A 23,169-nucleotide genomic window follows, 5' to 3' on the forward strand; every position below is an offset into this window, starting at 1 on the left:
CTCATCCACATTCTTGGTCACCTCCTCAAAGAATTCAATATGACTTGTAAGGCAAGACCTACCCTTCACAAATCTGTGCTGGCTGTCCCTAATCAAGCAGTTTCTTTCCAGATACTCGTAAATCCTATCCCTCAGTACCCTTTCCATTACTTTGCCTACCACCGAAGTAAGACTAACTGGCCTGTAATTCCCGGGGTTATCCCTATTCCCTTTTTTGAACAGGGGCACAACATTCGCCACTCTCCAGTCCCCTAGTACCACCCCCATTGACAGTAAAGACAAAAAGATCATTGCCAACGGTTCTGCAATTTCCTCTCTTGCTTCCCACATAATCCTAGGATATATCCCGTCAGGCCCGGGGGACTTGTCTATCCTCCAGTTTTTCAAAATGCCGAACACATCTTCCTTCCTAACAAGTATTTCCTCTCGCTTACCAGTCCATTTCACACTCTCCTCTTCAACAATACGGTCCCTCTCATTTATAAATACTGAAGAAAAGTACTCAATCAAAACCTCTCCTATCTCTTCCGACTCAATACACAGTCTCCCACTACTGTCCTTAATCGGACCTACCCTCATTCTCGTCATTCTCCTGTTTCTCACATACGCGTAAAAGGCCTTGGGGTTATCCTTGATCCTACCCGCCAAAGATTTTTCATGCCCTCTCTTAGCTCTCCTAATCCCTTTCTTCAGCTCCTTCCTGGCTATCCTGTATCCCTCCAACGTTTTGTCTGAACTTGTTTCCTCAACCTTATGTAACCCTCCTTCTTCCTCCTTACAAGACATTCAACCTCCCTCGTCAACCAAGGTTCCCTCACACGATCATCTCTTTCCTGCCTGACAAGTACATACATATCAAGGACGCGTTGTATCTGTTCCTTGAAAAAGTTCCACATTTCAACGACATCCTTCCCTGACAGCCTGTGCTCCCAATTTATGCTGCTCCAATCCTGTCTTGCAGCATCGTATTTACCCTTTCCCCCAATTGTAAAACCTACCCTGTTGCACACACCTATCTCTCTCCATAACCAAGGTGAAAGTCACAGAATTGTGGTCACCATCACCAAAATGTTCACCCACTAACAAGCCCATCACTTGTCCTGGTTCGTTACCAAGTACCAAATCCGATATGGCCTCCCCTCTGATCGGACAATCTACATACTGAGTTAGAAAAGCTTCCTAGACACTCTGCACAAACACTGCCCCATCCAATCTACTTGATCTAAAGAGCTTCCAATCAATATTTGGGAAGTTGAAATCGCCCATGAGTGGCTTCTGCACCTTTCCAAAATCTGTTTCCCAATCTGTTTCTCCACATCTCTGCTGCTATTGGGGGGCCTATAGTAAACAACCAACAAGGTGACTGCTCCTTTCCTATTTCTGACTTCAGCCCATACTACCTCCAAAGGCAGATCCCCCTCGAACTGCCTTTCTGCAGCCGTTATACCATTTCTAATTAGCAACGCCACCCCCCTCCTTTTTTTTTTACCACTCCCCCCTAATCTTACTGAAACATCTGTAACCAGGAACCTCCAGCAACCATTCCTGCCCCTCTTCTATCCACGTTTCCATGATGGCCACAACATTGTAGTCCCAAGTACCGATCCACGCCTTAAGTTCACCCACCTTATTTCTGATTACTCCTTGCGTTGAAGTATACGCACTTGAGCCCATCTCTGTGTCCGCAAGTATTCCCTGTCAGTACTACCTTTTCCACAGCCTCCCTACATTCTTGGACATCCTGAAAAACAGCTAACCTACTTGCTGGACTACAAGTCCAATCCCATCCGCCTGCCAAATTAGTTTAAACCCCCCCCGAAGAGTGCTAGCAAACCTACCTCCCAGGATATTGGTGCCCTTCTGGTTCAGGTGCAACCCATCCTGCTTGTACAGGTCCCACCTTCCCCAGAATGCAGTCTAATTGTCCAAATACCTGAAGCCCTCCCTCCTACACCATCCTTGCAGCCACATGTTCAACTGCACTCTCTCCTTATTCCTTGCCTCACTGTCACGTGGCACCGGCAACAACCCAGAGATGACTACTTTGTCCGTCCTAGCTTTTAGCAACTCCGAGCTCCTGAATGACCTCCCCACCCCTCTTCCTACCTATGTTGTTGGTGCCAATGTGAACCATGACTTCTGGCTGTACACCCTCCTCCTTAAGGATTCTGAAGACACGGTCCGAGACGTCTCAGACCCTGGCACTTGGGAGGCAACAAATCATCCGAGAGTCTCGCCCATGTCCACAGAACCGCTTGTCTGTCCCTCTAACTATAGAGTCTCCTATAACTAGCGCTCTCCACCTCTCCCCCTTTCCCTTCTGGGCCTCAGAACCGGACCTCATGCCAGAGACCCGGTCACTGCAGCTTACCCCTGCTAGGCCGTCCCCCCAACAGTATCCAAAGCGGTATACTTATTGTTGAGGAGAACGACCACAGGGGATCCCTGCACTGCATGCTTCCTCACGTTCCCACCTCTAACTGTTAACCAGCTACCTCTGTTCTCTGGCATAACTATGTTCTATCTATCACCCTCTCAGCCTCTCGAATAATCCTCAGTTCATCCAAACGCGGTCTGTGAGGAGCTGAAGCTGGCTGCACTTCCTGCAGGTGAAGTCGGCAGGAGCATCGGTGGTCACCCCTACCTCAAACATCCTGCAGGAGGAACATGAAATGTCGATTCTCCTACTCAAATGCTGGCTGTGCCTTTCCAGCACAGCACTGTTCGACTCTGATCTCCAGCATCTGCAGTCCTCACTTTTTTTTCTGGATATAAAAGATACCGTGGCACACTTGAAAACTTGCTTTGTTAATATTTTATCCCTCAAGTAGCATCTAGAAACAGATCTTCTAGAACCTGCCATATGTAGATTAGATGCTATTATGTTGTATTGCAAGAAAGACTAAACTTCAACAGTACTTGGCTGGACTGTACTGTAGGTATCTTCAGCTTAAGAAATAAGCGAGAGATGTGTTACTTTTTTCAATCAACATGCTTATCATTTGTAGCTTTTTACTTTTCTGTGTTTTTTTTAAGTACAACTTATTCTTCATTGACAGGTGGGTAAAAGTGGCAATGTTCCCGCTGGCACAACTGTAGACAACACCATCACTCATCCATCTGAGTTTGATTTCTATCTCTGTAGCCATGCAGGAATTCAGGTACAATGCATTCTGTCACCTTGTTTTAATATTTAAACTTATTTAAAATTTCCAAGTTTTTACATTTTTTTTTCCCAAAGATTGGGTAGGCATGCATTCTTTTCGCAGACTGTCTTGTTTGCTTCAGCTGTCTGCTGAATTCTTTGAAAAATGTGTGAATATTTATTGACCTGATTGTTTTAAAGATTTGAACTTTACTGCTGAATAAGAATCCCTGGCATATTCTCTGTCCTCATACCATTTAATACCATTTTGTTTGTATTCTTAGGGTACCAGTCGTCCTTCGCACTATCATGTCTTGTGGGATGACAACTGCTTCTCGGCTGATGAATTGCAGCTCCTTACCTATCAGTTGTGTCACACTTATGTACGATGCACACGTTCTGTCTCAATTCCTGCGCCAGCGTATTATGCCAGACTGGTTGCATTTCGAGCAAGATACCACCTTGTGGACAAAGATCACGACAGGTAAAAATTTTAGCCTGACTCTGTAATTTTGGTATTATAGTCATAGCCTTATTGAGAAAAGTGAATTTCTCCATTTTTAGATGTAATATCACAAGATTTGTACTTTTTTGGCATCCCTGCATGTAATGTTAAAATATGCCCAAATAGATGCCGTTGATATGGAATCCTAACTGTCCAGCGCGCTCAGACCTTGTTAATGGGTTCCTTGAGAAATGTGCCTTCAGTGGGATAATATCTAACCTCCTGAACTTTTGTATTTTTGTGAAAAATAGATATGTTTGCTATATTTAGGTTTGCAGATCTATATAAAAATTTCCTTTAAAAATCTTAATGAGCTCCATCTTTCATTCAAGTTCACTTTTGAAATGGTGCAGTTAAATGACCACCCTTTCCTTAATGTCACAGTTGTGAAAATGGTAGGGCTCCTTGACTGAAGGCCTATTTTCACTGCTCATTTGTACATGTTGGGATTCCTACAGTAAGATGCACTATAGTTTTAGTATGGAAGGGCAAAATGTGGCAATGCAGGCTTGGAGGGCAGAAGGGCCTGTTCTTGTGCTATTTTCTTTTGTTTCTATAAGGTTAGCCTTTTTGGCAACCTTTTAAATAGGGCCTACCCCATTTATTCACCATGCAAGCTTTGTGCTAAACCGGGGCATGTCAGTCATCCTGCAGAATAATGACTGCGCTGATGAGATCATTTCTTGTTGTATGTCTTTCAAATTCACGAATCGGTCTAAGGCTATCACACTTGGTTCTGGAAAATACTCACTCCGATTACGATAGAAGGGTGAAGTATCTCAAATGTTTAAACAATAGATGAAGCTGGCTGTTTCATGCTGCTATGATGTAGTAGCAATACCAGTGGTGTATACCACTGATGAAACCTTGCTGTCAAGTCCAAAGACATTCTGCCTATTACACGCATAAGTAAGGTGTATGAAATTCAGTGATGCCAGGTATGTAGTCTGTACATCCCGTAGACTGGTAGCGTCTCCTTTTGGCTGTTTGTAAACTGTACTCAACTAGTATGTGCTTGCAAAATTGCAAAGATACTATCCAACATTAAATATGATTCTGCAAATGGACCATGTTTGTTAAATATTCCTGAGTAAGCAAAGAATTATGCTGACAACTGATTTAGTATGGTCAATCAACTCTCAGTTTCATGCACTTGCATGTGTTAGAAGCTACACATATTAATACACAGAGCCCTGTTCTTGCAACAGAAAGAACTCCTATACATGCTGCACTTGCTTCAACTCCACAAAACAGGCGACAGCCATTCTCTGGTTCGTTTCTCAGGACAATGCCTTGACCAATCTGACTCAGCTTTCCTGTTTAAAATTTAAACAAAGCTTTGCAGTTGGCTGTCAATGTGCTTACAACTTGAAATTCGCTAGTCAACCAACCAGCCCCACTCTACAATAATCCAGTATAATAAATGTTGTTTTTATACTACATATTTCTTGCAAATTGTACTGATGAATAAATGATGAAAAGCTTTAACAAAATCCTTTATCAGAAATGCTAAAGTTAAATTAGTTATTTAGGTATCAAATAGAGTTCAAATTTTGGGTCCTTTTGGTGTTGAGTTTTAAATTTTTTGTGTCATAAAGAAGTGTTAAGCAGAGAACAGAGCTTATGGAGATAAAGGATATCAAATTTGACCACCTCACTCTGTGTCACCTGTTAACTCACTGAGAATATTATTGTGTTCCACATTCCTATATGAAAGGGAGCACATGGGTTGGAGGAATAGAATATATTTGCCTTTTTAAAAACCATTTTCACTTGAGCAAATGATTTTCATTTCTAATGAGGCAGTCTTTTTCTCCCTGTTGGAGTAAATGACCAGGGGCATTGCTGGGGGTTTGTGATCAGCTTTGGTAATCCTAAAGTTTATAACATTGTTCGAGCAATTCTCTTTAAATTTGACTATCCATTGAGTAATACTGTGCGTAATAAGTCACTTCAATATGCAAGGGTCTTAAATTCACGATTTCAAATGATTGACTACTTAGATCCTTTTAAAACTGAGTTTTTCTATGAAGTTTGTGATTTACGATTCCAAACCTAACCTGTTCCTCTTTTTGATAGTAGTTTTGGGTTTCTAAAATAAGTTTTGAAGAGGTTTTGTATGTCTTACCAATAGCAAATGTATCTCCAAATATCTTTACATTTCTGAGCAGCCAAATTATAAACACTTAAAAATTGACAAAATGAGTTGTAACTCTTTCTGAAAATGTAAGGTTGCAAGAGGGACTTGCAAAAAATGCTTTTTTTTTTTGCACAAGCTTTCTGCCAGATGGTTATATCACACAGAAATTGAGGGGCATGGGTAGGATAAATAGACAAAGTCTTTTGGCTGGGGTCAGGGAGTCCAGCAGTAGAGGGCATAGGTTTAGGGTGAGAGGGGAAAGATATAAGAGACCTACAGGGCAACTTTTTCACGCAGAGAATGGAATGAGCTGCCAGAGGAAGTGGTGGAGACTGGTACAATTGCAACATTTAAGAGGCATTTGGATGAGTATATGAATAGGAAGGGTTTGGAGAGATATGGGCCGAGTGCTGGCAGGTGGGACTAGATTGGGTTGGGATATCTGGTCAGCATGGACGCGTTGGACCGAAGGGTCTGTTTCCATGCTGTACATCTCTCTGACTGTATGATAAGTGATGTCTTAATGAGAAAGTGGAGATCATTGCACATTCAAGCAAATGAGAAATGGGCAGAGATTCATTATATTGTTTTGTCAGGGTATAGAAAGGAGGTGCTGAGAGTGGAGCTATCACTTGGAGGTCTTTTAGGGGTGAGGAAAACACAGGCTAAAATACAAAAGATGTTTTTACTGACCTGGACTACACAGGATGTAGGTGAATTTTGCCAGATGTGTCATACCTTTCAGCTACTTGGAAAACGACAAGCAGTACTAAAAGCTGTAGCTTGAATAGCTATTCCGGCATTTGAGGAACCTTCCACAAGCGTCTTGATTGTGTAGGACCCCTACCTCAAACAAAATGTGGAATAAGTATTTATTAACAATGGATGTATCGACTAGATTTTCAAAGGCAATCACATTATGCAACATCACGGCTAACAGGACTGTAGAAGAGTTACTAAAATTTTTTTTACTAGATACGGACTACTAGTAGAGATCCAGTCAAATCAAGGATCGAACTTCACATCCAAACTCTTCAAGGAGGTTATGGATAACTTGGGAATAAAGCAATTCAAATCTACCGTGTTCCATCCAGATCCGCAGGGACCGCTGGAGAGATGGCATCAAACACTGAAGACCTTATTGAGGACTTATGGTCAGGATTATCCAGATGATTGGGATAAAGGAGTTCCATTGATACTTTTTGCGATCAGAGATGCACCAAATGAATGTACCAAATTCAGTTCATTTGATTTAATGTTTGGGCATGAAGTAAGGGGACCATTAAAATTGATAAAGGAGAAATTAATAAATCAGAATTCAGAGACCACCCATTTGTGTCAAACTTTAGAGAATGATTAAATAGGGCTGGAGAGTTGGCTAGACTGCATTTTAAAAGTATCACAGCATACAATGAAACAGGAAGCAGATAAGAAATCACAAATTCGTAATTTTGCAATTGAGGATAAGGTATTGGTGTTAATTTCAGTAACAGGTGAGCCTTTAAAAGCAAGGTTTAGTGGACCGTATCGAATCGAGAGGAAATTGAGTGAGGTGAACGACTTGATAAGGACTCCAGACTGGAAGAAATCTGTGTGTGTCATGTGAATATGCTCAAAAGGGATTTTGATAGGGAAGGAAAGCAAGAGGCGAAGGTGATAATGATTACAGCACAGAAGGAAGAACCAAGTTCAGAGGATTCTGAATTGGACATTCCTCAAATCAAATTGGATAATGAGGAAGTTATCAAAAATTGGGATAAGTTATTGAGTTACCTTCCATGGAAAATCAAAATGACCTGAAAGACTTATTATTATCACGTGGGGAGATATGCGGAAATAAACTGGGAAGTGCTAACCTAATTGTGCATGACTTAGAGATAGGACATGCTGTTCTGATTAAGCAACATGCTTATAGGCATAACCCTCTAAAGTTGGCACAGGTTCAGAAGGAGATAGAGCATATGCTCCAAGATGGCATAATCGAAGTGAGTTACTTTGATTGGAGCTCACCCATAGTCGTGGTGCCAAAGCCAGATAGCACTCAACAGTTGTGTCAACTATTGCAAAGTCAACACTTACAAAGACTGATGGTTATCCAATTCCACAATTGGAGGACTTTGTCGAAACGTGGGACAAGCAACTTGCATTTCTAAATTGGACTTGCTCAGACGATACTGGCAAGTACCTCTGTCAGAGAGGGCAAAGGCAATTTCAGCTTTCATAATGCCAAATGGACTATATCTCTGGGAGTGCTAGTCCAGGATTCTCTAAAGATTGACTTGCAGGTGGTTAAGAAAGCAAATGTAATGTTGTCATTTATCTCAAGAGGGTTGGAATGTAAAAGCAGCGACGTGAGACTTCATAAAGATCGGGTTAGGCCCCATTTGGAATATTGTGTCCCGTTTTTAGGCCCCACACCTCAGGAAGGACATATTGGCACTGGAGCATGTCTAGTGGAGATTCTCACGGATGATCCCTGGAATGGTAGACTGATATGATGAACGGCTGAGGATCCTGGGGGAGACCTGATAGAAAGTTACAAGATAATGCATGGCTTAGAAAAGGTGGATGCTGGGAATTTTCCATCAGGTGGGGATACTAGGACCTGTGGGCACAGACTTAGAATAAGAGGGGGTCAATGAAAATGAGACGTTTCTTCAGCCAGAGAGTGGTGAGCCTGCGAAATTCATTACCATAGTGCGCAGTGGAGGCCAGGATGTTGAAAGTCTTCAAGGCAGAGGTTGATTAATTCCTAGTGAGATTAAGAAATTAAGGATATGGAGAGTGTGGATCAGTGGCATTGAAATGCCCATCAGCCATGATTGAATGGCAGAGTGGACTCAATGGGTTGAATGGTCTTACTGCTACTCCTCTGTCTTGTGGTCTTATATCAGTTCAAAGTCATGCCATTTGGTATGAAAAATGCTCCAGCCACATTTCAGCCTATCGCATCCCCAACACCCCTCCCCCAAGTCCCTCCTCCCTACCTTTTATCTTAGCCTGCTTGGCACACCCTCCTCATTCCTGAAGAAGAGCTTATGCCCGAAACGTCGATTCTCCTCCTTTGCTGCCTGACCTGCTGTGCTTTTCCAGCAACACATCTTTCAGCTCTGATCTCCAGCATCTGCAGTCCTCACTTTCTCCAAGCTTGGTGGTAAACCTAATAGTGAATTTGCCAAAGTCCAAGTCACCTTCCTGGGCCATGATATTGGACATGGACAAATGGCTTCACGGGATGCGAAAACAAACTTAATTGGGGAATTTCCCACACCGTCAATGAAAGAAGCGGTACTAAGTTTCCTGGGATTGAGTGGATTTTAGCAAAAGTTTGTGCTGAACTTTAGCAGTGTGGGTACTCCACTCACCAAATTGTTTGTTTTAAAAAAAAAAAGGCAAGAAGTTTCAGTGACAGCCTAAAAACTGTATTAACCACTGCCCCAGTATTAGCCACACCAGATTACGTGAAGCCTTTCAAGGTGGCTACCTAGGCCAGTGATGTGGGTGTTGGTGTGGTATTCCTGTAGGACGATGACGAGGGAATAAAAAGACCCATTTTTCCATGAAATTGAATGTTCATGAACAGAAATATTCAACGGTGGAGAAAGAGACTTTAAGCTTGATGTTGGCATTGCACCATTTCAGTGTCTATATTACCAGCAGTGCATCTGAGACAATCGTATACATTGATGATAACCTGTTCACATTTGTGGAAACATTTATGGACAGAAATGATGGACAGTTAAGATGGAGCTTGTTGTTGCAGCCATTCGGTTTGACAATTGTGCATGTGGGAAGTCGTGAAAACATGATTGCTAATGCGTAATCGAGACTCTAATGAGATATGGAGGTGTTCGGTGGTGGGTGTGCCACAGCCTGAATACGCATATAGTTGTGCATGTTTGCATGTGTATAGTTAGTTTAGTGTATATGTGTGTTTTCGATGACTAACCAGTTTGTTTGAAGGGTTTTAAAAATGAAGCCTTTTTTTTGGTATTGGTTATTTTTTTTAAGGGGTAGAGAGGTTTAAAGGGTATTGAGAGGCCTTTGTGTTTATATGTAAACAAATGAGACTTCAGGCCAAAGTGGTCATGTTTTAGAAGTGACCTGTATAATAAAAGGAGAGTGATCAGCTCTCTAGCTGGGCATTTCAGTCCAGAACTAGTTAGAAGTTCCCCGAATGGGAACAGGTTGCAAAGCGTGCTCTCCTTCTGCCATTCAAACCTCAACCTCTAAGCATTTGTTCAATTTTTTTTTTAAACTGTTTTTAAGGGGGTGTGTTTATTGGGACTGTTGTGTATATTCGGAACAGCGTAATTAAGTCTTGTTGGATAGACTGAGGGGTTCTTTATTCTATCGGGGTTCTTTATTCTGTTCTTTGTTTCATTTTGTAATTTTGTGAATAAATTTTTCTGTTTTAAAACCTGGTAGTCAAGCTAGCGAATTTACTCTGGGTAATTTTCACGATACTGAAGCAAATTGTAAAGGTATGGTCTGGGTTGCCTGCTCAAAAATGTTTTGAGTGGTCTGGCCTAGTCCATAACAAGTGTTACAGCTGCAGAGAAGGTGCAGAGAGAAATCAGAATTCACTTTCGAGTTCTATTTAAATGTCTGATAAGAGCAAGGAAGAAGCTGTTTGTTGAAACTGTTTGTAGTTGTATTCAAACTTTTATATCCTTTTTATGGAAAATGATGGAAGAGTGTATAACATGAGGGGGGGTAGGTGTCTTTGATTATGTTTAATTTCCCAAGGCAGCAAGAAGGATAGATGGGATTGAAGGTTGAAAGGCTGGTTTGTGAGATGGACTGAGCTGTGTTCACTATTGTCTGCAGTTTCTTGTGGTCTTGGGAAGCGCAGTTGCCATACCATGCTGTGATGCATCCAGATAAGATGTTTTCAGTGGTACATTTATGGTGGTGTAGATGATAGACTTGTGGCATTATTACTGGACTGTTAATCCAGACACCCAGGGAATGTTCTGGGGTCCCAGATTTGAATCTCACCATGGCAGGTAGTGGAACTTTTAATTCAAAGATCTGGAAAGAAGAGTCTCAGTTGACCATGAACCCATTGTCGATCGTCAGAAAAATCCATCTGGTTCACTAATGGCTTTTAGAGAGGGAGTCTGTCACTTTCTTAGTCTGATCTGCATGTGACTCCAGAACGACAGCAATGTGGTTGACTCTTAACTGCCCTTTGGGGATGCTGGCACAACCAGTGATTCCCACGTTCTGTGAATAAATGTAACTGTAAAAATGTCAAATTTCCTTAGCCTCTTGAAGAATTAGAGACATTGTGTTTTCTTGACCATTGCAATGATGTGGTTGGACCAGGATAGAGAGTTGACCATGACCCAGCTCTTGACCATCTCCACCTCAGCACAATTGATGCAGACAGATGCGTGCCTTCCACTCTGCTTCCTGAAGTCAATGATCATTGATGGAGAGATTGTTTTTCATATCATGCTGCCAAGCATTCAATTTCTTTCCTGTATCCTCCCATTGTTTTGAGATCCGACCTACACAGGTGATTTCGTGAGCAGATTTGTAAATTGAGTTGGGTGGAATTTAGTCACATAGTCAGCCCCCTGTTTTTTTTTTTCTTTATATGCTCATGACTATGCAGCCTTGTGGGACATCATTGTTGAAGATTATGGTGGAGGCGGTGTTGTCACTTATCCTTACTTATTGCAGTCTCTGGGTCAGGAAGTTGATAACCCAGTTACAGAGGAGGGAGCCCAGACCAAGGTCCTGGAGTTTAGAGGTGAGTTTGTTTGGAATTATGGTGATGAAGGTGGAGCTGTAGTCAATAAGTAGGAGACTGACATAGATATCTTTGTTATCCAGGTGTTCCAGAAATGAGTGTAGGGCCAGGGACGTGGCTTCTGCATGAATTGCAATGGATCAAGGCAATTTGTTAGGCTGGGGTTGATGTGAGCCATGATTAACCTTCCCAGGCATTTCATAATTATGGAGGTCAGAGCCTCCATATTCATTGAGGCGCATTGTATGATTTTTCTTTGGCACCAGGCTGATCTTTTTGAAGCCGGTGAAGACTTCAGACTGTAATAAGGAGAGATTTGAATATGTCTGCAAATACCCTACCAGTTGGTCCATACAGGAGATAGGCGGACAGCCGGGGACTCTATCAGAGTCCGTTGCTTTCCGTGGGTTCATTAGCATTGTGGGTGTCTCTGAGACCATTGGGATAGGTGACATTGTTTCACTGACCTTGTGTTCATTTTGAGTATGGAATGCATTGAGCTCATGAGGTAGGGATGTACTATTGCCCATGATTCTGTTCAACTTCGCTTTGTATCCTGTAACCCTTTGTTCGCGGCATGGCATACATAACAATCTGTTTGTGGGGTTGATCTGGGTCTCCAGCTGAATTTGATATCGTCTCTCAGCATCTCTGATGGCCTCACAAAAGTTGTACCTGGATTTCATGTATAGGTCAGGGTTGCCCAACTTGGATCGCCTCAGATCTGAACTTCAGTAGGGAATGGATCTCCTGGTTATCCATGGTTTGCAGCTGGGGAACATTTGGATCAAATTCTTCGACATGCAGTCTTTTACACACTTAGTAATTAAATCTATAATGGTAGTGGCACACCGGTTTAGGTTGGCAGCTGAGTTCTTGAATATGGACCAGTCCACTGACTCTAAGCAGTCTTGTAGAAGCCTTTCCGTTGCCTCAGACCAACACTGCACAAGTTGCTGTACTTTGTTCTCATGCTTCAATTTCTGTTTGTAAGCTGGAAGGTGAGCACAGTGTTGTGATCTAATTTTGCAAAATGCAGATGGGTTGGAGTGGTCGGCATCTTTTGGTTGTATAGAAATGCTCAAGGATGTTCAGACCTAAGGTGTGATGGGAGATATGTTGATGGTATCTTGGTAACACATTCTTGTGGTTGGCCTGGTTGAAGTCACCGGCTCTGATGAACATAGCCTCAGGGTGTACTATCTCCAGACTGTTTGCAGTGTTGTATACTATATCAAGGGGTGGCATGGTGGGCTCAGTGGTTAGCACTGCTGTCTCACGGTGTCTGGGACCTGGGTTCGATTCCACGCTCTGGCAACTCTGGAGTTCGCACATTCTCTCCATGTCTGTGAGGGTTTAGGTTGGGTGCCCTGGTTTTCTCCTACAGAGGGAGCTTAGGTGAATTTGCCATGCTAAATTGCATGTAGTGTTCAGGGATGTGTACGTTAGGTGCGTTAACCATGGGAAAAACAGGGTTACAGTGATAGAGGAAGGGAATGGGTCTAGACGGGATGCTCGCCAGAAGGTTGGTGTAGACTCGTTGGGCCAAAGGGCCTGTTTCCACACTAGGGATTCTATGTAAGTATACTCTTCACTTCCACACAGGGTGGGATGTGGACCGCTGTCAGGATAACTGAGGTGAACCTGCGCAGCAGGTAGTAGGGATGGCACTTTACTGTAAGATATTCTAAGTTCAGGGAGCAGTAACTCACCAGGGTCACCGTGTCTGAGCACCAGGAGGTGTTGATTAGGAGGCAGACACCCCCTTTCCCAAGGACACTGAGTGACCCAGTTTAGTGAACTGAGAACCCTCTACTTGTAAGGTGCAGTCAGGTGTAGCAGAAATGAGCCATTTCTCTGTAAAACAGCACACTGTGTAGTCTTGCCAATGTGCAGTATTAAACTCCATCTGCCATTCCTCGGCTAACTGGCCAAGTTGATCAAGATTCCATTGTACTCTTAAATAACCTCCTTCACTGTCCACTACAACAATCGATCTTGGTGTCATCTGCAAGCTTATTAACCATGCCTCCTATATTCTCATCCAAATCATTATGTAAATGACAAACACCAGTGGACTCAGCACTGATCCTTGCAGCACACTGCTGGTTCCAGGCCTCCAATTTGAACAACCCTCTACCACCACTCTGCCTCCTACTGTTAAGCCAAATGAGTGTCCGTCCAGCAGAAATGGAATGTACCTATGACTGCATTTGTTCCCTTATGCAAATGCTAAATAAAAAAAAGATTCACTAAACTGCCCTGTGATGGTCAAGCAAGTTCTATTTTGCATTTTGGCAAGAAAGGAACTACATTTCTTCTTTAGTGGTTGCTGTTGATTTTTTTTTCAGTCAGAAGGCTATAATTTTAGGTAATTGTGTGTTGAAATTGTCAGTTGTAATTAACAGAAATTAACTCCTAGAGTCATGATCGAAAAGCACCCAGCATGTGGTACTGTTTATTTTGGAATTTCTTTTTGTTCTTAAGTATTTGATAGTAAGAAAAATATTGACTGAATACTGCAGAAGAGTAATCAATGATTCAATGTCATATTAGCAGCAAGATAAGAATCTTTTTGAAGAAGTCTTCATTAATAATTGGATGTTTCAGATTGAAATGTTCTTTTTAAAGTGCTTGATTTTAATGCATCTTCCAACATGTACATATGTATCTATTTAATCTTTACAGTGCTGAAGGAAGCCACATCTCTGGACAGAGCAATGGACGGGATCCTCTGGCACTTGCCAAGGCTGTACAGGTCCACCATGATACCCAGCATACAATGTATTTTGCATAAGACCGACTGAAGTTTCCAGTGATTTTACAGAATACTGTGCCGTTCTGAAACGTCCTTCATGCTAATTTTCTTCAACTAACTCTTGAGGGCCAAGCCAGTTTCAGACAACAGTCTACCAGCGAATAAGATGCAATGCACTGAATGACTCATTTACTCATTAGGATTTAAATGCACGGAGAAATGAGCCATTGTTCTTCAAAGTCTATCAGAAGCACTATATATGGAAAATACTGGTGGTTTTTTCCCACCATACTGATTTTATATTTTTTACCTCAAGGCACCAAGGCCGAACCCCTAAGGAAAAGTTGCATGAGTGACTTTGAGTGTTACTACATTCAGTAGCAAGTTTTGATATTGTGTGTTTTCTTTCTCCGTTTATACGAGGTAATACTGTTGTAAAACTCGCATCTATTTTTAATCTTTTACACACCAGACTGTGCATATGTGTTGGGAGAATGAACACTTGGGATTCCTTATAGATAGTTCTAGTATGTAAATTGTGGAAAGGTTTTAAAGGGAGCCCTTGAAATTATACAGCTATAAAGGCCCAAGTATTTCCAAACTATAAAAGTACAGACAAAGATCATTACAGTGCACTCAAATAATTTCAAAGGAGCTCTTGATAAAAGTTATGCTCCTCAGGATTTTGCAGCTTCATGGAGATTGAATAAAATGCGGGAGGTTTGTTTTAGGATTTAAAGGAAGATTTGACTCTATGTAAACATAAAATAAACAATTTTGGAGAACTATGGTTCCAAAATTGTAAAGCAAAATACAAGGAAGGACATTCCCTCTAAGCTGCATAGCTGCTCAGTCTGTGCATGCTGACACTGTTCCCAGCATTAACTTCCCACCTGAGAATCCATTGGTGCACATGGCCTGTGCAGAAGCAAAAAGAATTAGAGGGAATATAGACTGAGAATGCTGGAGATCTGAAATAAGAAGATAAAATAATACAAAGGTTCTGGTTGGGCAGCATCTGTGGAGAGAGAAACAACATTTAATGTGTCCGGCCAATGTACTTTCATCAGAGTTGAGTAAACTCAGGAAAAAAGGTTTTGCCAATTCTGATTATCAGTTATCAGTCTGCAATTTTCTATCTACCGATAGCCCTGCTGAGTGTTTTCAGCATTTTGTTTTCATTGTATGGTTCCGAAATGTTTTGCTTGAACATTTGCAATATCCTTTGATGTTGAGCTGCCTAGCTCAAATTGTCTGCATAATAGTGGATACTCTCTACTTGTTGATGGTCTGACCATTTTGTTGCTTTTTAAGTAAGGCCAGCTGGACTGTCCATCCCCAGTTAGATCATCCATCTGTGATATGCCAGCAACTGTGTATTTCCCACAATTGACTATTTTGACTCATTGGCAGGCATGTGGCAAGTCGAAAATCAAAGCTTTTATAAATACAAGTTTAATTAGTTTGACATCTTGTTGCCATGACAATCCTAATTGATGCAATGGCGAACTGCCCAAGCTGCCACTGATAAGTTCCATTCTTGGTACTAGAGTGATTTTTTTTAAAAATAGGGATTTTGCACTAAAAGTTTTGATGTGATTTTACCTTTTAAATCTTAATTATAGTTGATTTATGGTAGAATTGTTGTATGCAATAGATAGACAAAATTCCTCAAATCGAAGTTTCATATACCAGGGGTGAAACTGCTATTTTGCAGAAGTTACTTGCTGGAGCTGTATATGCTATATGTGGACTGGACTGTACTTGGATATTTTGAAGTGTTCATGAACTTTTTATGCAGAATTGTAAATTGAAATTGTCCAGTCTTATTTTTTGGTTCATCCATTTCAGAAGCTAAGTACCTGTATTTTGCTGCAGTGAATTTTAGTACAGTACCCTAAGGTGCCAGCTTGATAAGTTGTGAAAGATGTTGAGTTCATGAAACTGTTTGGTGCTTAAAAATACTTGGACTGTATTGACATTGGGGCTTTTTCTAACTAGTCTGTCCAAGTTTATAGTTTTGGGCAAGAAAGGTTCAACTTGCTTTCCTGTCAAGGATGCTGAAACTTTGGGCATAATACTGCAGGACAAATGGATCTTTTGAATAAGAGACATCTTGATTCATAATAAGGCGTAATTCTCTTTTATTTAAAGTTGTGCATACTTTACTATGTTTATTTGAAGTTTTCTTGTGCAATACGTTCAAAACCGTCAACTGTTTTTAAAAAAAAAAAGACAAGCAAACTGTAAAGGAAGGGAATTAACTGGCCAGAATGTGTGGATGATGAAACACTGCCTTCCTTTTTAAATCCCCAGATCTCATTCTGAAGTTTTTGTCAAAGATAACTGATTGAAGATGTTCTCTATCCTTGTTTTAGAATACAATTTTACATGGCTAGTGAGCCTTTTTTAAGGTTAGCAGCATATCCACTTTGTGCCATCTTCAGCTGAGCAAACAACATATTTTTATTTAGCTATTATGGGAGTCAAAGGAACCCAAGGAAAAATGCTGTTTTTAACTGCTAGAATTGTTTAGAGCATTCAAGTCTTCAGGAGCCTCTGCTTTGTTTTTATGAAAGATCAACAGGATGAAAGCAATTTATTTGCTTGCACCCTACAAAATTTGTCAGGTCACTTTCCATGTATTGTATTTTGACATTCCACGGATAAAGTAATCTTAAGGAGGTTGTTTTTATCCGTAAGTCCAATATAACTATTGGCTGCTTTCAAATAAATGGCTAGGTACACTTTTTTTTTCCCCCTTAAGTGTTGTGTTGTTGTACAGATGTCAAAATTTCATGATAGCCATGCTCTTTTCATCATGTGAGAACTATATGAACATTTTGTCTTCCTCCAAATTCCTCATGGCACCTGAAAAGGCTAGGGTCTTTACCAATAGGTATAATGAATCATTTCAGCTATTTCATTTGGTGGCTGACCTGTGTTTCATTAACATACATGCCTGGCATTGTGTTTAACCTTTTTATCCTGGTATTTGCAAATTGGCACGGGTAGTTTTTTCTTTTAAGTTGATCTTGCTGTTAGTAGTTTAATACAACTGCTGACATTGAAGGCTATTTTTAAAGCTACAAATCTAGTAGCTAATATCTTTATGGTTATTTTTCCACTTATAATTCACACTTCTTATGTTGTACTACTCATGAAATTGTTGCTGTTTTTTTTGAAAAAGCAGGATTACTGGGGTTGTGTGAACTTGGCAGTAAGTGGATCAGTAAAGCAACCAATTTTTGTAGGGGGCTTGATGTAGCATCTGTCCTCTTTTATTGCTTTTTTTAAATGCACCTTTTTATATGGATTATGGTGTTTTGTTTTATGCTTTTAAATTTTACATGCACTTCAACAATATCTGCAATAGTTTTCAAAACTTCAACCTTTTTAAAGACACAATTTCAGCAGCTGAACTAAGACTTCATTCTCAAGCAGACTTTACAATCTTAATGCGATGAACTTTACCAGCAGAACTGATAGCTTCTTACTTCACTGCACTTTGTAGCCAATTCACCTAGCCAGCATACTGTACTTTCTTACGATGACACACAGCATAGAATTACTGGTACTTGTACCTCCAGATTAGATTGTTCCAATTAGATGGTGCCAAAAGTGCTTGAAGCTGAGGTTTAAGAATAACTTTTACAGACAGTATTTTTATGGACAGTTTTCAAAGTTCTTGTTTAAAATATGGCTCTCCAGGAAGATGCAATTTTCAGCTGATCTCCTCAAAACAGAATTGTCTTTCAATCTTGGAGTATATGGATCCTTTGTTGAGCAGCACATCTTGTATGGGGTATATTTTATATTTTCTTTAATAAATTGTTGATTGTAATGGAAACGTATATTTGTGGGATATTGGATCCATACTTTCAAAAGAATGCAAATGCTTTTGCAAATTCATACAATGCAGATAGATTGGACTTTACAATATTCTGTTTCTATATACTTAGCCTTAATTAAGCTACAGGGCACGTTAATTTTCAATTACAATTATTTTGCGATTTGTCTAAAGAATAGATGTCAGTACAGATTATGTTATTAGAGTGGCAGGAAATGATTACAATTTGTTTTCACCTTGTATGAATGTGCATATCTAATTCGGAGTTAGAGCAAGGCATTTTTCAAATAACTATTTTCCAAGTATGAACAGCATTTTTTTGGCAGAATTTAAGTAGCTTAATATAGTAAATGCTTGGAACAAATTTCAGGGATATGATATTAATTTTTAATTCTGTGGGGAAGGAAAAACTCCAGCTGTTTATGCCCAGAACTAATAGAAAATGTATCCTGAGGTTTTAATTTCTAATGCTACAGATAAACTATCTTTCACTTGATTTATTCTGATACTCCTGCAATGGAAACAAGCAGGCTTGTTTCCACATCATGATGAAATAATTACCTCATGAACATGGGAGTGAAAGCATTGTATGTATCTACTCTTGGCTCAGTAACATAAGTGCTTTCATGGGAATTTAATGCTGAAAGTTTAATGTGCAGCAGTGCAAAGGACAAGAGAATAGTTTGAACTCAATGAAAGTCTGATTTGAAACAAGTTTTTAAATGCTTGGAGCAGGGATTTCTAGGATAGTATGTCACTTTATCGATCCCTATGTACTAAAACTCCAAACTGATCATGACACTTTGGAATGTTTTGAATAATACTACTCAAGCTAACTGAAGTATACATTATGGTTGTGAACTAGTTTTTACGAATGCAAATTAACAACATTTGACACACACAAATGGGCAGGATATTGGCCATCAGATGCAATATCGTTGCAATTCCGTTTAAAGTTCACCAAAACGAAGAACACGATCCAACCCGTTACGCTTCCACGTGTTCTCAAAGAACTGTCCGTTTAACTCCATTCTTCTGCACTATCCCAACACTACTTTTTCCTCTTGTTAATTTGTTTTATTCCTTTATAAATCCGTTGCTGATTCCCTGCTTCTAGCACTTAACTGGTACCGTCTTTCATGTATTATCAGCTCGCTGTACTTCTATAATTTCAAGAAACTCCAAACATCTAACTTTTGTAATGAATTTATATCCACTGATTCACCAGCTGCAACTTTTGGTCAGATTTTGTCATCTCAGTAATATCACTGCAAGAGGCACATTTATTCCATTGCAATTAAAACTCACCCGTTCATTTGAATTTTTTTTTTTGTCTCCCTGTCCTGAAGTTTTTATTTTTATTCATAACTGAAAAGAGCAGGACTGTTGTTTCAGTGGGTGCCACCACTGTTGCTGTAACCTATTGATAGCTACTGTAATGTGTTTTTGTAACATTGCTGTACCTTGGCAATGTAGTGTTACATCTGCTTTGCACACGAAATGTCAAAAAAAAATTCAAATTCTGTTGATACCAGAATTGAAGTTGTGATTTGGGTGAATAATCAAAGTGCACTATATTGAAAACTACTAGATTGTCCAAAGATTTGAATAAATACAATTAATTTCCTGCAATTTTCAGAGTATTTTTAAGAAAATATATTCATCTATCATGAGGAATCAAAAATCCATGCCTTCAGAATGGAAGGTCCCTCACCAGCATGTCATGATTTGTATTTTTAAAAACTCCATTCCTACCACCTCTTCTCTTAACTCACCTCCCTGCTGCAAAACATATGAGCACACAACAAAAATATACGTGGGGCCTTCATAGTCTGCATGGGTTAGTACCACACCAGCCAAAGCATTTAATGATTCACCATGGTAGCTATGTTCTTGTTACCCTGCAAGCAATATGCATTATAAATTTAGAGATAGTATGTTGGACTACAGAATCAAGTAGATGAATCCTATTTTTTTTTGTATTTTTCCATTTTGAAAACATTGTTGTATTGTTGAATGCTGGTATAAATTCTCCAGTTGCTGAGGGTAAGTCATGTCTCTAAAGTTGCAAGTGAAAGACCAATTGTGAATCGGTTTTAACTAAATTTTTTCAGAGAGGGTATAAGTCAGAATTCTGTACTTCTGACTTGTACAAGGTTTATTTGTTCTTGTGAATCCATTCTTCTGTCATTGAACAATAATGAATATCTAAACTGATGCACCACCACAACATATTTTTTTTTAATGTTCATTACCATTTAAAACTGATTTAAAGCATGTTTGATGGTATACGTCTGTCCAAATCAGAATGCAGTTTGCTCCTTCTGAATGTTAAATGCTGTCACTTTCTTGTTCATTAAAGACTGGTCTGATTTGTTGATGGGATTTATTTTGGGGTGCAAGAAAAAGGAATTGGAGCCAAGCATTTGTGAGTAGTGGCATCTGGTAATCCATGGTCTTAAGGTCCCTGCCTGTACAAAACTGCATTGAAAGCATTTTATGCTGCATAGTTCTGCTGTATCCAATTTTTCTTTTGTATGTAGTTGATTGGAAAACCTTGGTACAATGTATGCGTTTTTCAGTAAAATTGGAAAAAGCTGTTTTCTAGTTCCCATACAGATGTTTAGATAAGTGCTGTTTTGATTATTTTGAGTCTTGATTTGTGAATATGTCTATCAATACGAGGTACTTTCTTGAGCAGTGGGTATGGATAACGTGATAACCTTCCCCACATTGCGAAAAGATATTGGCAGATTGAATTACAAAGCTGTACTGCAATATGATTTTTAGCCTGCAGGGACAATTTGTGTTCACGTAACAAAATAAAATGGTATTTTTTGTGCCAGAATTTCCAAAGTCTATCAATTTGATACTACTTTTTTTTTCCTCACTTTTGCCCAGCTTTTTTTTTAGTATTGGTTGCAGTGTATTGTGTATATGGGGGCTTGGGTTCTGAAGGTGGATTTTAGGAACCTCTGAATGTTTCTCTCTGATCCCGCCTGAATTTTGGCTTTTATCTATTCAGTGAGGTACAGTAAATGATAAATATGGCAATTAATAATGTGCTACTTGCTGAGGGTCAGATGAAATTTCTAATAAGGTCTTCTCCCTTACCAGCATGGAAATGTCTGATTTTCTTGGACTGGACTATTTTCTGTAGCTATTGAATCAACCTTTGCCTGGTGTTGAAGGTGCAGGATGATTGGTAGCTGTTTTGCTTTGCTTTGCTTTGCTTTGCTAAGGTTGGAGGATACCAAATGTTGTCGTGTGTAAGCCTGAATACGTTATGCATGTCTGGTTCACATGAGTGATAATCTTTAGACCATACTATGCTGTACCTTTTTTGCCAATTGGACTGGACTCTTTGGATATAGATAAGAAATGGGAATTGTACGCTCCTCTTCACAGCGCTTTTGTTGTGACATGGATTCCACCTATGTTACAGTCATACAGCATGGAAACAGACCATTTGGTCCAACCAGTCCATTCTAACCATAATCCCATATTAAACTAGTCCCATCTGCCTGGCCCATATCCCTCAAGCTTTCCTATTCATGTACTTTCCAAATGTCTTTTAGTAGTGTAACTGTATCTACCAGTTCCACTGGCAGTTCAATCCACAAATCGGACTACTGTGGTTGTTTTTCTCAACAAAAAAAAGTTGCCTCACGTCCTTTTTTTAAAATCTTTTTCCTTTCATCTTAAAAAAAAATATGCCCGTAGTTTTGAACTCACCTTAACAGACCTTTGATATTCACTTTATCTGCCCCTCATGATTTTATAAACTTCTGTAAGGAAACATGGAGTGTTGGGTTAGGGGGTGGGTCTGGTTGGGATGTTCTTTGGAGGGACGGTGTAGATTGGAAAGGCTAAATGGCCTGCTATCATGCTGTAGGGATTCCATAATTTTATAAGGTCACCCCTCAATCTTCATATCCTCCAGTGAAAAAAAATCCCAGCCTTTGTTTTATATAACTCAAATGCTCCATTCCTGGTAAATCTCTTTGAACCCTCTTCAGTTTAATAATAATTTTCCAATAACTGGGTGATCAGAACTGCATGCAGTACTCCAGAAGAGGCCTCACCAAAGTTGTGTAATTGATCTTGATATCCACTTTTAATTACAGATTTAGACTGCTTCATCGATGGAACTTGAATCATCTTTGAAAATTGCTTACAGATAATGCTTGCATTTTTTTTGATCATTTTGTATCCTCTTGAATATAATCTTTGAACCAAAATGCAGGTTAATTAGTTGCAGTGTTCCATGCACGTTTCAGAATGTGTTAGAGAATTTGATTTGGGGTACAAAAGAAATAATTTGCCTCCTGTCTTCCTAGTTTATTTGTAATCTTTTTGCTTCTACAAATTTGTTTCAGCAGTGTGAGCTAGTTTCATGTGAGATGGTAGATGATATTTTCACTTTGAGGAGAGGAGCTACACTTCCAGAGAGATTGCTGTGGAATTTGGTCTGTAGTGTAAGTTTAAAGAGCAATTACTAGAAAGGATCCATGTTACCAAGTGGGACCAGGGTGTAAATGCAGGTATGGTGCAAGCGGCAGTGATTGCTGGTGGGAGGTCCCAGTCATTTACAGTCAGACTACTGGTACTGGAAGATCTTTTTTGAGTGGGTAGCATCCTTGAGTCAAAAGCTCCAAATTTTGAGTCTCACTCCAGGGTTTGATGACCAAGAAAAGTACATAAAAGATATGATCAAAACAGTTGATTCACCAACCTGTGAATCCCTCCAGCATGTTCCAGGTGGCATGCACCAAATGTGGTCAGCCATGTGTTGGAAGAAAGGTTGTATTCTACACCAACACAGTCCAGAGCACTAGACCACAGCATACATGTAAAAGTGTATGCTGCCACAACAATTGGAGGAAACAGAGTCCAGATGTAGAGGGCATAGGATGAGAGGGGAAAGTTATAAAAAGGGACCTAAGGCGGGGACACTGAGGGTGGTGCATGTATGGAATGAGCTGCCAGAGGAAGTGGTGAAGGCTGGTA

General features: G+C 40.1%; 1 protein-coding gene across 4 annotated transcripts in view; it reads left to right on the forward strand.

Annotated features, from left to right (window-relative positions):
• The window catches only part of LOC122563672 (protein argonaute-4), a 111,335-nt gene extending 90,328 nt beyond the window's left edge, over positions 1 to 21,007 (forward strand). For all 4 annotated transcript variants that reach the window (XM_043717719.1, XM_043717720.1, XM_043717721.1 and 1 more), the window contains 3 exons: positions 3,060 to 3,161; positions 3,430 to 3,629; positions 14,240 to 21,007. In XM_043717719.1, coding sequence (XP_043573654.1) covers positions 3,060 to 3,161; positions 3,430 to 3,629; positions 14,240 to 14,348 — 411 coding nt within the window. In that variant the 3' untranslated portion in view covers positions 14,349 to 21,007. The remainder of the gene's footprint in view (positions 1 to 3,059; positions 3,162 to 3,429; positions 3,630 to 14,239) is intronic.
• Positions 21,008 to 23,169: the final 2,162 nt, after the last annotated feature.

The sequence above is a fragment of the Chiloscyllium plagiosum genome, chromosome 27, assembly GCF_004010195.1.
Source record: "Chiloscyllium plagiosum isolate BGI_BamShark_2017 chromosome 27, ASM401019v2, whole genome shotgun sequence".
NCBI classification, from domain to species: Eukaryota; Metazoa; Chordata; class Chondrichthyes; order Orectolobiformes; family Hemiscylliidae; genus Chiloscyllium; species Chiloscyllium plagiosum.